The sequence below is a fragment of the Micropterus dolomieu genome, linkage group LG06 (assembly GCF_021292245.1).
Source record: "Micropterus dolomieu isolate WLL.071019.BEF.003 ecotype Adirondacks linkage group LG06, ASM2129224v1, whole genome shotgun sequence".
NCBI lineage: Eukaryota > Metazoa > Chordata > Actinopteri > Centrarchiformes > Centrarchidae > Micropterus > Micropterus dolomieu.
This window is the reverse complement of record NC_060155.1, coordinates 10,485,095-10,500,550: the sequence shown is the minus strand read 5'-3', so window position 1 is coordinate 10,500,550 and position 15,456 is coordinate 10,485,095. Positions and strand designations below refer to the sequence as shown.

The 15,456-nt window shown below is 41.8% G+C and overlaps 1 protein-coding gene across 1 annotated transcript; it reads right to left on the bottom strand.

Annotated features, from left to right (window-relative positions):
• Nucleotides 1-573: 573 nt before the first annotated feature.
• On the bottom strand, nucleotides 574-5,430 carry clul1 (clusterin-like 1 (retinal)). Its single transcript, XM_046051442.1, has 8 exons — nucleotides 5,413-5,430; nucleotides 3,887-4,024; nucleotides 3,477-3,625; nucleotides 3,222-3,392; nucleotides 1,701-2,139; nucleotides 1,319-1,432; nucleotides 1,002-1,216; nucleotides 574-756 (listed from the first exon to the last, which is right to left on the bottom strand). The coding sequence occupies exons 2-8, from the start codon at nucleotides 3,987-3,989 to the stop codon at nucleotides 574-576; spliced, it is 1,374 nt and encodes a 457-aa protein (XP_045907398.1). The 5' UTR covers nucleotides 3,990-4,024; nucleotides 5,413-5,430.
• Between the last annotated feature and the right edge of the window lie 10,026 nt (nucleotides 5,431-15,456).

Below are 15,456 nucleotides of genomic sequence, written 5' to 3'. Positions count from 1 at the left end.
TCTCTTGTTCTTGACATTGATCCTCGTGCAGGTTTGAACAACTCACCAAGAAGCCCATTTGCAAATCATTCAAGGCTCCTCTTGTGGAACACATCTGAATGATGTCACTCTTTATTGTTTGTTTTTTTACTTGTTTTTATTTATACCATCTGACAACAGGTACGAAGTATATTTTCTTCTTTTTACTTTCAATTAATAGCAATGAATGACACAGTGCAATTGTAGTGCATTTACATTTCAATGAGATTATGCTACTATACAGGAACACAATCCTAGTTCTGTTAAAGAAAAAGCTGGTAGAAGCTCAGAAAAACAGACTAGATTTAGTCATCCTCATACCTGCAAAGAAAGAAAGAATGTCAGAATTTTAAGTTGTATAACAGTAAATACGAAACTCAGTATCTAATAACGCATGCCTTTTTTTTTTTTTTTTTTTTTTTTTTTTTTTTTGAAGAAAATGTACACCAGAAGTGAAAAGCGATTGGAAAGGGATGATGGATGACACCTGCGCATGGTGGCATCAACCCTGTGGTACTACTTGTTGCATGGTACAATGGAGGTCATTAAAGGTTCTCACCTGACCATCTCCTTGTATTTGCTCAGAGCCTCCTGGGCTACATACTGGACGAAGGCTGGGTCCTGCAGCTCCAGCTCCCCAGGAACAGACAGGATAAGAGGGGGGGAGTTCAGGATGTGGACCTCCACGTTTGTCTCCCTCACAGACATATTCTGTTCATCGTGGCTCTTTGGCGCCACCTGGAGAGTGGAAGAAGTCATCTCTTACACCAACTGTTGTCAACTTCTGATATTGCATGTTGACTAAAATGTTTCGCTACACTTAGCCTATGTTTGTGTATTTTATATTTTAGGATTTATATCGATTTGCAATTTGTAAAGATTTTCAAGTTTGGCTCATTTATTAGACCAAATTCTTTCATTAAATATTTAAGGGTGCAATGGAAAGCTTCTGCAGCTTCATTTCCTTCCCTCCTCCTCCTCACCATGGTGATGCGGAAGATGTTTTCAGGAGCGTCACTGTTGCTCACAGACTGAGCCACCCAGCTGAATTCAGCCGCCATGTTGCTAAGCCATTCGACCGTTTCGTCAGTGTGGCGCTGGACAATAGACAAGATCTCATCATACTGCTCTTTGGACACGTCCAGCAGCTGGGAAACCTCATCCAGTTCCACATGCAGCTCCCGAACATTGGGGCACTCTGGGGGGGGGGGAAACCGGAGGAGGAGCGGTCAGTTGAGCTACTGTATGTAAAGATGTACAGCTGAAGTAAACACAAGCTGTGAGGGTGGTGGTACTTCACCTGTGAGCAGGGTTCCCTGGCAGGCCTCGCACTGGTTCTGCAGCTGCCAGCACTCTGAGGTCTGTTTGCGAAGGTCTCTGCACAACTTCCTGTTCTGCAGGAAACGAGGGAAACCTTCCCTCACTACACCAGAAAGAGAAATGTTTAACAATTAGATTAGTGTATTTTGTTGATTTACATTGTGTTAAGATGTTTGTTGTCATGTTAATATTCATGAAAAGCAACAATGTGCTACTGAAGCCAAATCGATTGGTTTGGCTTCCAACCAATCATGGCGGCAGCAGCAGCAGCTAAATGCACACATACAAGCAGAGAAATAAGTAGTTATAGTATATTTCTGACATATTTGGTGTGGCACCAACTAGCTGCTGCCTGCCGCTACCTTTCTTCTTCTCTTCCTCCACTGCCTCATGGAGTTCATCAAACGCCTGGGTCACCACAGCTCCAAACTCCTCCACCACACTCTTGCCGAAGTCGAAGAAGGAGTCCAGCACCTCCTCTAATCCCACACCCTGCAGGAAGCCTGAGTCCCGGCTGGGGTTGTAGGGATCTGAGGTGGTCTCCTCCATCAGGATGTCTGTGTTGTTCAGGAAGGCCCTCTGGAGGACTTTGTCAAGCCTTCTGCGCATCCCAGAGACCAGGGCCACGCTGCGGTTCACCAGCGTTCCCACCTTGCTGGCCAGGCGGTCGAAGGTATCCTTGATGCGGACAATCTCAGTGTCAGTGTTGTCAGCGCCCTGATTCACCAGGATGTCCCCTGCATCCATGTGAGGCTCGCGGGGGCCAAATCGCCTGGACACTCTGCGGAATAAGTTCTCCACCTACAGTATGAAAAGTTATGGGGGTACGTTTATTTTACTATTGTCCAAGGCTCCGGTTGCTAAAGTGGGGGCTGCCAGATTTTCACTCAGGTTCAAAATGGAAAAAAACAAAGTCTGCAACACAATTAGGCTATGGTCCCAAAATGCAAAAGTAGCAAAAGAAGAGGCACATTCTGGGGTTTACATTTAGATAAGTGCACTCATGTTGAATCATTAATTGTACAATCATCATTTATTACAAATGCATACAGGAGATTTTAGTCTCGTATCCTTCTCTCCTTCCTAACCCCCTTTCCCTGCCCTCCCCTCTCCTGTTTTCTCCTTCCATTCATTTGTCCTTCCTTCCGCAGTCCTCTCCTCTCTCTTCCTCCTATATGTACTTCTCCCTTGTCTTCTACTCCCCTTCTCCCCCTTACCCTATTCTTCCCTTTCCTCTTTCATCATCTCCCTTCCTCTTCATCTCTCCTCTCCTCTCCTCTTCTTCCTTTTTCCTCTCTAATTCTCTCCTCACCTTTATCTCCCTCCCCTACCTGCCTTCTTCATCTACATCCCACTCTACTCTCCTTTCCTATATTTCCTTCTCTCCCCTCTCCTTTATCCCCTCTACAACCACCTTTATTGTCCCTCTTCTTCTGCATTCTCCTCCCATCATTATTCTCATTTCCTTTCCTCCTTTCTTATGTCTCCTCTCCTCCTCTCTGTCCTTCTCCCTTGTCCTCTATTCCTGTCCTGTCTTCTTCCCCTGTCCTCCTCTCCATTTTTCTCCTCCCTTCCCTTCTTCCCTCTGTCCTGCTCCTTTAGTTTTCTTCCTCCTCTTCTCTCCTGCCTTTCCTTGACCTTGCTTTCCTCCCCTCTCTTCTCCTTTCCTTTATTCTCATATTTCCCTCCTTTATCTACTCCCCACTTGGACTTTAGTCACTGAACTAAACACCTTGGTCAACAGGGAGAAGACAGCACCAACAAAGGCAGAGGATTTGATTCCAAAAAGAAAACATCCATAAAATTTTCTTTTTGGAAATATTGCTACAAATGTTTGAAGGTTGGAGTAAGAAAGGCAGAGACTGGAGCTGTAGTTTCCATACCTTGGCATGGAAAGTGGCGAATCCCCTGCGGCAGGTGGAGGTGTAGAAGGTTTTACATGCATCTTCCAGACAGGGTCTGCACTCCTCCCACTCTGACTGCAGGGAGTCTTTACACTGCTCTTCCGCCTCCTCCAGCTTCTCAGTCACCTCCTTGGCCAGTTGGGCTGCCCCCTGGTGGCAGAAAAGGAGACATTTTCGTTTGCTTGAATTTCTTTTCCCTCTGTCTTTCTTCAGGAAGGTTAATGTTGGTCTTACCTTCTTCTTTTCGCTGCTGTGTTGGAGGGACTTCATGAGGTGTTCGTGCTTCTGCTCGTTCCTCCACATCACCTCCTTCATCTGCTTCACCCCATACAGAGCTCTTCTCACCTCCTCATCCACCAGTTTCTCGCCATTCTGGGACAACTCTTAGAGAGAGAGAAGGAGAAAAAATGTGTTTAATACAATGACTACCAGATTTTTTACAGTCAGATCAGGAAATGTAGCCACTGCAATGTGATTTATATGGCAAAATGAAAACATTGCACACTGATTAAATGAAATAAGCAAAACAGTTAGTTGTTGTTGATACTGATTGTATTTTAGAGACATTTGCTGAGGGGCTGCTGCTAAAAATGAACTTTTAACTAACTTGTACAAAATGGCACACTTTTTCTCTGCCATCTCACCTTTCAAGGTGTCCTCTGAGATGCCTGTTGGTTGGTCCTCTGGGGCAGAGTAAAGGACCCCCACTGTCAGTACCAGGACAGCCAAACCGAGCAGGAGCTTCATTCTTGAGCTCAGTCTGCGTCTTGTAAGGCAAAACTCTGAAAGGACAGGACGGGTTTAGTTATGAATGTCGGAAGAACATTTTTACCTTGTGAGCGCACAGAAGCACCAGTACAGTACATTAAACGTGTTTAAATAGGCAAACTTAAACAACAGGTGTTATCTAGTCTGATCCAGAAAGTTAATTAAATAGGATTGGAGCTTGAGCATGATTAAACATCATCACTGTACATGGTACATAAGTAGGTCTGCCACTTGGTGGAGCTAAAAAACTACAGTTGTATGTCCTAAATACTAAGACGTCAGACAATACCTGAAAAGTTCATTTTAGTTGGTTAGACTACAAAGATGTGTTTCAAAGAAACCTTAAATAATCAATATTCAGTAAAACAAACCAGTGAAACATAAAAGCTAGATATCGTATCATCAGATTATGAACTTGGAAACAGGTTTCTGTGGTGTAAGAGGGGGTTCGAGGTGAATATTTAGACAGCTAGAGTGTACTTACAGATTACTTTTCTTCCATGAGTGACAAAGTTTCAGTCCTATATGTTGTACAGCATCTTATTGTTTGTACTGTACTCATTTGAACTACTGTAAAACATTTCTCTCTGTCCTTCTTTCATTGACTTATAACAGCCTTCCCCTTGTTTTTTTTGTTTTTTTTACTTTAAGCTATATTATTAGGCGGTCAACAGTAGGGGGTGAGACACCTAATACGATACATCATAGGGCTCACCTCAGCTTGAAAACTTGGCACGCTGTGTTTATGACTCCACCATCTGCTATCAGGAGCTCCATCAAGTCACAAAAGCATGCAAGAAACCTTCTGAGATCATATTGTTTTTCCTTACCAACCAGTAAACAAGCTAAACTCATCCGCCTTACTTAACTGGAGGCCCTGCCCCAGTTCAGCCGCACAAGTAGTTATACAAGTTGGCATCCAGCAGGGATTTACAGTAAACAGGGATGTACTCACTGACTTATTTCATTATGGGTTTAAGTAGCTGGTACAGTGAGCTCTATTCTGTTGTTTCTAGCAGGTGCTAAAGATGAGAGAAAGAGCGATATAATCTATAGATAAATGTATTTGAATTATGAATTCTAAATAGATATATAAAGTGTCAAATGTTCGAAAAATGAATTTATCAAACTAAAATTCTCTATAATTACATCCTATCCTAAAAACATATCATGATACTAATAAAATATTCAATTCAACTGAAGTTTAGTTTTGTTTTTAAAAATTATACTCAGTAATAGCAAACTGACCATACAGTTATGAAAGTTAAATTATACTAAATTATTATATCAACAATACAAACAATATCAAACATGTTATTCTCTGACACATGTTAAATGATCTAAACTAATCAAAAAAGATTTTTAAAAGGCTCAAAGTGGCCATCACAACAAAGACGCTTACCAGTAGACTGAAGGTGCCTCTCCGCCTGGCAGGAATAAATAAAGTGCTCTGTGGGGAGAGTGGTCAACTTGTGCTCTTTCCACTCAAGCTTTATCCAATTACAGTCTTTGCTTGATGTTGATGCCTGTTAATCCAGCATTCAACACGCTGCCAGAGAGTTTGCTTAGTCATGTCAGACACAGGCTGCTGTTTACACACAGGAAAAGTGTATTCATTTGATGTGCCCGCATATGTCACACAAGACTAGTTTAGAGGCCAACCCTGTTTGTTTGTTTTTTGTAGTAAAACAGTTACTATTTCTGCCAAAAGATATTTCAGTTAAAGGTTAATAAAAGACTCAAACATATTTTTTTTAAAGAAAAGGTATCCAGTACAAATACTAAACCCGGTAAAACAGCATGTTAAATTAATATGTCCATAAGCTGTGGTGGGTTGGGCCCTCTTGGTACACTGACATCAGTTCTTGAGTTATCTCTCAGCAGGAAATCCTTAATGCAACACACACAAGGCTAAATCCTAACATGCACAGAAGTGGTGTCATCACACTGAGCTGTACTTTCCATCATGGTGTAGCTGCTCTTTGATGAGGGAATTTGTCAGTGTGGGATTATTATAATGTACTTCAGAAGAGATAAGAAGAGATCACATGTTTAGAGAAGATTGTTTTGCTGAAGCTGAGCCATGTGCTGATCTCATAAGAGTGCTAACTGCTGCAGAGCTGCATCCTTTTAACACATAGGCCACTGTAAATATGCAGCTAACCCCTATTTTGAAGTGATGGGTAACTTCACTCTGTCATGTATATACCACCAACTATTCTTAGATCTATACCCAGATGTGAATCCACACTGTAAACCGGAATAAGTTCAGAATCCTCAAAATATTTGTGGAAACTGATTACCTCTAACTTTTTTTAACCTTAACTTTTTTTCTAACTTAAATAGTATGATACATTTTTTTTAAAAACATTTCATTTCTGCATACTAAATTACATTGATTCACTGATGCTTATAAACATTTAATTCCACTCATTCTTTACTCAATAAATGTCTGTTGGTTTTGGCGTACAGTGCTCTGTAGCGCCTACCAGAGGGGAGGAGCTGGAACAGGTTGTGTCCGGGTGAGATGGATCTGCAGTGATGTTTCCTGCCTGTTTCCTGACTCTGGAAATGTATAAGTCCTGAATGGAGGGCAGGTTGGCACCGATTATTTTTTCTGACTCAAATACTAATGGAAACTCAGTCAATAAAATTACTACTAGTCAACTTAAAATTTACAAAATGCCCATTTTCAGATAGTAGTCCTCAAAAATACAAATACAACTCCATTACTACAATTCAAGTTCCGTTTATTAGTATCAAAACCTTAAACATCTGTCATTTCTACATTTCACAGACACAAAATAAGGCACATACTATACACTTGCATAAAACTGAATAGACTAAGTAATTGACTGTTTGATCAGATAAGTAACCACCAACAATTTTGATCATTTGTTTTCATTCTTTTTTGCAATAATGTTGAACACTCTCTATGAGATTTCTTGGTGTTAAGTGAATCTCTTGCTCAAAGTCCTTTGAGCTAAATAAAATGTCCTTTTACTTCTTTACTGTGTTTTGGGGAAAAAACGACTGCATAATTCTATTCCATCAGCAGATAATATAAAAGGGAGCTTTAAATGTGGAGTTTTATGGAATCATAATAAAGACAGCTAATAAAGATTGTTTAAAATAAATTCCACACTATGCAAATTGCTAAGTCACGTAGACGAGGTAATGCGTTGAGTGTTACCATAGCTTACTGATAATCATTAACGATCGTGTTACATTTTAATAGAGGTGCTCATTCATTAAGCAGCGACAGTAGGTTTCAAATACGTTGCTAAAGACTGGTTTTAAGCCCTAAGATCTGTTTTTCCAAACAAGAACCGATAAGGTTGCACTTCCCCATAGCTGAAGAATAAATCCATTTTATATCTGTGGTACAATCCGAAAGAGACTTGCGGCAATAACACGAAAGCTGCCTGTTGGTCTTTGTAGTCGTATCACAGCAAATTGTATTTGGACCGATCTGGAGTAGCGACAGAAAGAACTACACCACCACGGGAGGAAAAAAAAAACATTCTTGAGCACTAGAGCTAGGTAGCGTTACATGGATGCTGGAAATTACCCGTTAAATTATTTAAGACCTAGAACACAAGAAATTTAAGACTTTAAGGCCTTAAATTTTGATTTTTAAATTTTAGACTTTTTAAGACCCCGCGAAAACCCCGCAGGACTTCTACCTGACAGGTGCTGTTATCAGAACAGCTCGTTTAATCTGAAGGTCTCAGAGTCTTTGATTGTCCAAGTGACAGAAAGTGACGGTGAATCTCAGAGGAGGAAAATATTCTGGCAGTAATAGTACGGTGTCAGGTAATAAATGCTTCAGCTTCTCCAGACCAACAAAAGTCTGTTGCTCCCAAACAATTGGAGAAGTGAAGCAGGTTAACATACATCTCCCCTTCAGACTGGAAGCTAACAGAACGTCTTTTAGTTCAATTTATAGAAAGTAACGATCGAGCAGCTGTATTTTATTCCAGCCTACCTGTCCAGCTGAGAGAAAAGAGGTGTTCAGCATCGTCCTGAACACAGACTCAACATCCATGGGGTACCATATTTGGGTCACACATAGCGACTTGTCAATCACAAGGTAGCCCCGCCCTAAAGCCTCCCCTGCTTTCTGGTCTATTTTCCTCTAAATGGGACCATAATTTACTAAATGAACATCATGCTGTGTTGAAGAAGACTAGTGACTGAGACCATAAACTCAGTAGGAAAGTGTTTACTGAGGTAATAAATCAGCTGAGAAGTAGCCACATTTTCTCATAGACTTCTAGGAGTTGCACCCTGCTGTTAGAGAGAATGCAGGTTTGAGGCTTCACTTTTCAAAACTGGAGGTTCCTGCTTGGTGAAGACACAAAGCTGCACAAATCAGACACATTAAATATCAAATTTTCCGTTGTCAAAGAACAAGACACAGATTCAGGTTGTCCACAGAGGAGCAGGCGGAGGTGGAGCTACGAACCAAGGCGCTGCTGGAGGCGCTCTCCTCCTTGTTGTTGGTGGGCGAAACCGCTCTTTTCCGGGAGCGAGGTGAGGAGGCCAGCGCCTTACGGCTCATATGCCAAAATGTGAAGAGTTACTGGTGGCTGTTATGATTCCTTCTGTCTATACTGACTCTATAACGACTTGAGAGGCTTGGTCTGGGAGTCCTCGTACTCCTCCGCCAGGGAAAACAGGTCGCTGAACCTGCAGGAGGAAGAAATAATCTTATCAGCCGCCGCAGTGATGTCACCTGTGTATGAGTGTGAGTGCGTGCGTATCTCATCTTGTGGACCTCGTCACTGGCCTGAACAGTATGGAAGATTTTCTTGGACTTTCATATTTGTAACCCACAGAAAACAATCCACAAATGTGTACTATGATGTGCAAATATTTCACTATCTACAAATGTGTATTTTTACATTTGTGATGTGTAAAATCATATCCACAAAAATACAGAGTAACTTCTACACACAAAACAGTTTTTGCACATTTGCAGATTGCTTTCTGTCAATTTGTGGGTCATGTTACATTTGTGACTTCCTTTTTACACATTTGTGGAATTTTTTCCAATGTGTACTGCGGAGATCTGTAAAAAAAATATATATATACACAAACATCTCACTACCCAAAACATGTATTTTTACATTTGTGTTGTGTAAAATCATATCCACAAAAATACAGTGTAATTTGCAAATATGTACAATTTACTCTGTACACACATATTTTAATTTCACATACAAAGCGTTATTTACACATTTGTGGATATATTTTTACACCCAAAACAATATTTGCACATTTGTGGATCATTTCCTGTCAATTTGCAGGTCACGTTACATGTGTGACTTCTTTTTTACGCATTTGTGGAATTTTGTCCACTCTGTACCACAGAGATCTCGAAACAGAGATCTGTAAATGTGAGAGCAGTTTTTTTTATTTGTTAAGCGTTCTTGGGTTTGTGAAAGGCACTATATAAATCAAAGTTATTATTATTATTATTATGTATATAATAGCTATTTGTGTCACATGCCTCTGGAGCAACTAGGGGTTAAGTGTCCTGCTCAGGGACACATTGGGGAATTAAACCCAGGTCTCTTACAAGCAAACAATATGGCAAAAAGAATATAGATTTTACCTGAGAAATGGACATGGACACTGAAAATGCAGGGTCATCTTTTCTTTTCAATTTCTTTAACCTAACTTAGGTTTTGTTGCATCAAAATGAAAGATTATGTGGCTAAGACTGAGTTAGCCAATCAAATATATTTTAAACTAGACTAATTGTATAATATTTCATCATTTCACTTTTTTTGTTTGTTTGTTTACACTTAATGCTGTAATAGATGTACACTTTTCTCGGCTTTTGGTCACTGCCCATCATTTCTTAAAAATTTATAAGAATTTTGAATTGCTAAATATAAATATTCATTATAAAATCTAACAGTCACAGCTGGACTGATGCACTTTTCAAAAACAGTACAATATCCCACCTAAAATATCTTCTTTCATGTTAAAATGTCACCCACTGTGAAATGTTGCTGGCTCCAGTTCTAGCAATGTAGTATTTTTTTATATCCACAGTATGTCTGATTAGGTAGCCAGCAACTGACGCAGAAATATGCAAATTGATAACATACCTTGGATTGCTGTAGTGCCACTCAGTACTCTGTTTGATCCTGCGAGAGCAAATACAACAAACAATATAAAGATTTCCCATTAGTCCAGTCAACAAGAACATCACCAAATACTGAAAAAAAACCAACATTATTTTATAATTCACTCACCAATATCAGAGTTGCTTTCGCAAGTCAGGTGATTATGGGCAAGATGAAATTCCTTCAGCAGCACTCTACAGGCCTTAATGGGCACACAATAAGAACACCAACTTTTGATTAGTTTACAAAATAAAGGCCATTTAAACACTTCTCATGAACATGTGATATGGGCGTTTATTGTTGTGATAAATGTTTTTAGTCTTTAAGACTTACCAGTTACCAGTTTATTTGGTACATCTAGCTAAATTTAATGCAGTCTAATCCAACATTTCTGCAATAAATCCTACCTTCATGAAAATGATAATATTTTGTTGCAACTGTATGATCATTTTGGATCACATGGACCGGTGTTTCTGAGTCAGTGAGGCCATGCTAAATAAAAGAGACTCAGCTGTTTATAACGCAATCCAGTTCACCAGACCACAAACTACAAAATGAACAAATAATAATATTAATTCTAAATAAAAACTGGACATTCCTCACTAACTTTCATTACCACAGTGGAAAAATATTCCTTTACAAATACATATATATATATATATTAGGTTCACCGCTTATAAAATGAAACATTCTGCTATGCATCAACACTATTTCAGGATACATCATTTCCGAAATGTCTTTGGAGCTCGAGGAAACTCAGAGCTCAGGTACGGTACACTTGAGAGGACAGATCTATTAAAACAGATTACAACAGATATAAGTTAAATATAAACATATTAAATGCTTATCATACAAACTTAATAATCACACAGTTCCAACTGATCTGACTTGAAAATCTCCCAAGTGGAGGGAGATTATGAATATTTTTACTTTTTGAGGAGCCATACATCTTGCTACAAACACTGCCTTCAGAAACAGCTTGTTAACTTATAAGAAGGCAGAGCATGACTGTCTCCACCGTAACGTTATAGGACTAAAGTGTTAACTAATTTACAGCAGTTCAGTGCAAATGTAATGGAGTTAAAAATGCACTTTAATAATTCATATTTTCAAATTTGCATCTGTGGATTTTATCTATCATTTAATGATTTTATTGAATATTTGTGAATTTTATCTCATTGAGTGGTTTTTATTTATCTGGCTTATGGCTTATCCGCCATTTTTACCATGGCAGACTGGCCGTGTCATTAGCCCGATATGCTGCTTGGCGACCGTCAGGTTGTGATCTTGGGTAAATCAGCGGTAGTCTTAGGTGTGAACTACACAATGACGCATCAAAACGGCTCCCCGACAAATTTCTGACGCATCGCCTACGTCTGCCAGATATCTAGCATGCCAAATATCTGGAAGAGTCGGCCGACCCGACATCCACATCCAGCCAATAAGAGCAGGCAGCAGGCAGAGCAGACAGCTACTTTTTCACGCAAAACACTTTTTACTCACCTTTAGCTCAGAATCAGAATCCGCTTTATTGCCAGGTATGTGTACACATACGAGAAATTCGACTCAGGATTGTACATTGCTCACAATGTGCTTACTCGTACAAAAATACCATAACACAATAATAATAAAATAAAATCAGACACAAACTACAGTATAGACAACACTAACATACACAATATGAACAAAACAATATAAGCAAAAGGAAAGCAAAGGATGCAAGAATAAACTATTATTCTCATTATGTACATATGTACAAGGTGGATATGATATACAGGTACACATGTACACAGTGTGATGGAACATAGTGCAAAGGATGCTGGAAAAAATAAATAAGACCTATGACCTTATGACCTCAGGTAGGTGTATTGGTATACAATATATAAAATATGACATAGTATGAACAGCACTGAAATAGAGAATGGTGAATAAATAAATAAGTGGAAACCAGTAAACAGGTGGCTGATTAGAGACAGAGTTAGAGGAATTGTTCCTGACACTGTGAGTCAGAAATCAGCTGTTCATCAGAGTGAATGCTTGTGGGAAGAAACTGCTTCTGTGTCTGTTGGTTTTGGCGTACAGTGCTCTGTAGCGCCTACCAGAGGGGAGGAGCTGGAACAGGTTGTGTCTGGGTGAGATGGATCTGCAGTGATGTTTCCTGCCTGTTTCCTGACTCTGGAAATGTATAAGTCCTGAATGGAGGGCAGGTTGGCACCGATTATTTTTTTCTGCAGTCCTGACTGTCCATTGTAGTCTGTCCCTGTCCTTTTTGGTGAACAGAAACTGAGAGAACAGAACAGACTGGATGATGGCTGTGTAGAACTGGATCAGCAGCTCCTTAGGCAGGTTGAGCTTCCTGAGCTGACGCAGGAAGTACGTCCTCTGGTGGGCCTTTTTGATAATGGTGTCAGTTGGGCTCCCACTTCAGGTCCTGGGATATAGTGGATCCCAGAAACCTGAAGGATTCCACAGCAGACACAGGGCTGTTGAGTATGGTGATGGGGGGCAGAGTGGGGGGGCTCCTCCTGAAGGCCACGGTCATCTCCACAGTTTTGAGCGTGTTAAGCTCCAGGTTGTTCTGACCGCACCAGAGAGCCAGCTGATCAACCTCCATTCTGTAGGCCGACTCATCACCGTCCCGGGTGAGGCCGATGACTGTTGTGTCGTCAGCGAACTTCAGGAGTTTGACAGATGGGTCTCCTGAGGTGCAGTCGTTGGTGTAGAGGGAGAAGAGCAGTGGGGAGAGCACACACCCCTGGGGGGAACCATTGCTGATAGTCCGGGTGCTGGATGTGATGTTTCCCAGCTTCACCTGCTGACTCCTGTCATTCTCCTGAATTGAGTTTGTGATCCACTGACAGGTGGAGGCTGGCACTGTGAGCTGGGTGAGTTTGGTGCTGAGGATGTCCGGGATGATGGTGTTGAACGCCGAGCTGAAGTCCACGAACAGGATCCTTGCATATGTCCCTGGAGAGTCGAGGTGTTGCAGGATTTGGTGCAGACCCAAGTTGACAGCATCATCCACTGAACCGTTAGCCCTGTAGGCAAACTGCAGGGGGGCCAGCAGGGGGCCCGTAATGTCCTTCAGGTGGGCCAACACCAGTCTTTCAAAGGACTTCATGACTACAGATGTCAGGGCGACGGGCCTGTAGTCATTTAGTCCACAGATGGTGGGTTTTTTTTGGACCGGGATGACTGTGGAGCGTTTGAAGCAGGAGGGAACTTCACACAGCTCCAGTGATTTGTAGAAGATCTGAGTGAAGATGGGGGCCAGCTGGTCCGAACAGATTTTCAGGCAGGATGGAGACACCGTCAGGGCCAGGAGCCTTCCTGATCTTCTGCCTTTGGAAGAGGTGGCTCACATCCTCTTCACAGATCTTGAGTGCAGGTGAGAGGTCAGAGGGGGAAGGTGACTGTTTGAAGATGGCTTTGGAGTGGGGGAGAGGTGTGACTCTGGGCTTTTCAAACCTACAGTAGAAACCATTCAGCTCGTCTGCCAGTTGTTGAGTACCAGCAGTGTTGGGGGATGGTCTCTTGTAGTTTGTGAGTGTCCGTAGGCTTCTCCACACTGACGCAGGGTCGTTGGCTGCAAAGCTGTTATTTAGCTTTTCAGCATAGCACCTCTTTGCAGCTTTGACCTCTTTAGTCAGTATGTTCCTGGCCTGGTTGTACAAAACTCTGTCCCCACTTCTGAAGGCCTCCTCTTTGGTCTGACGAAGCTGCCTGAGTTTCGTTGTGAACCAGGGTTTTTGGTTGTTATATGTGCGGAAGGTTTTAGTCGGCACACACATGTAAGATGTCACAGTGTCAGTTAGTTTGTCCAGATCAGTGGCTGCAGCCTCAAAAACACTCCAGTCAGTGCAGTCAAAGCAGGCCTGTAACTCCAGCTTTGACTCGTTGGTCCATCTTTTCACAGACTTTACTACAGGTTTAGCAGATTTCAGTTTTTGCCTGTGTGTCGGGATAACATGAACCAGACAGTGATCAGAGAGTCCCAAGGCTGCACGGGGAACAGAGCGATAGGCGTCCTTTAATGTTGTGTAGTAGTGGTCCAGTGTGTTAGTGTCCCTGGTGGGACACTTAATATGCTGTCTGTACTTTGGAAGTTCATGACTGAGGTTTGCTTTGTTAAAGTCCCCAAGAACAATGAACAGGGAGTCTGGATGTTTTTTCTCCATGTTAGTTATCTGGTCGGCCAGGTGTAGTAACGCCTCGCTAACACAGGCCTAAAGGTGGAATGTAAACAGCAACCAGAACCAACGAGGAAAACTCCCGCGGTGAATAAAACGGTTTACAGTTTATAAATAATGTCTCTAGGTGAGGCCTGCATGATTTCTTCAACACTGTGACATCTGTGCACCAACCTTCATTTATATAGAAACAGAGCCCACCTCCCCATGTTTTTCCCGTGAGCTCCCTTTCGCGATCCGCGTGGATGAGATTAAATCCCGGTAGGTGAAGTGCGCTGTTCGGGATGAGCCAGGATTCGGTGAAACATAGGGCAGCAGATATGCAGAAGTACGAGTTAGTTCTGTTGAGGAGAAGCAGTTTGTCCATTTTGTTGGCCAGAGAGTGAACAATTGGCAGGTGGATTAAAGGGAGCGCAGTGCGAAATCACCTCTGTCTCATCTTAACCAGCGCACCTGCCTCCCCTGCGCCGTTTCCGAAGGATCCCAAACAGAGCTGCCGCTCCTCCAACTAGTAACTCCGGGAAAGTTCCAGGGTCAATAAAGAGCGGTGGAATAGTATGAGCAGTTGAAAGTCCAATGTTTAAGAGCTCTTCTCTGCTAAAAGTTACCAGAGAGGGACAGCAGAAAACAGCATTAATTAACAAAAACACAAAAAGCATTACGGAGCCTAATCCCAAGGCGGCCGTCTGCGGCACCATCTTGTAGTCAGACAATCCCTGCTGCCTGCCTGTGATAATCCATTCTTTCACCCATATTTTTTGTCTTTATAAATGCTTTCTTTATAATAACAATAAATTTGGTTTGGAGACCAGCCTCGGGTGACAGCTCGCTTCCGTAACTGCGTGACTTCAAGACTCCCATCACAAGACGGCAAGTTGTGCAGTGTGAACGGCCCCATCAGCCGATGCTGAAAGTCATGTAGTCAGCACAAGGCATTACCTTAATAATTGCCTTTCTGTTAACATTACTGCGCCTAAAAACAGAACTTTTTCACTTACCAAACCAAAGTGCAGACAGTCGTCAAACCATGTGTTTCAGCCACTGGTGGTAAGTTACGTTAGCTAATGGTTGCTAACGTTAGCATAACCGGAATGCAGACAAACTGACTCCATATAC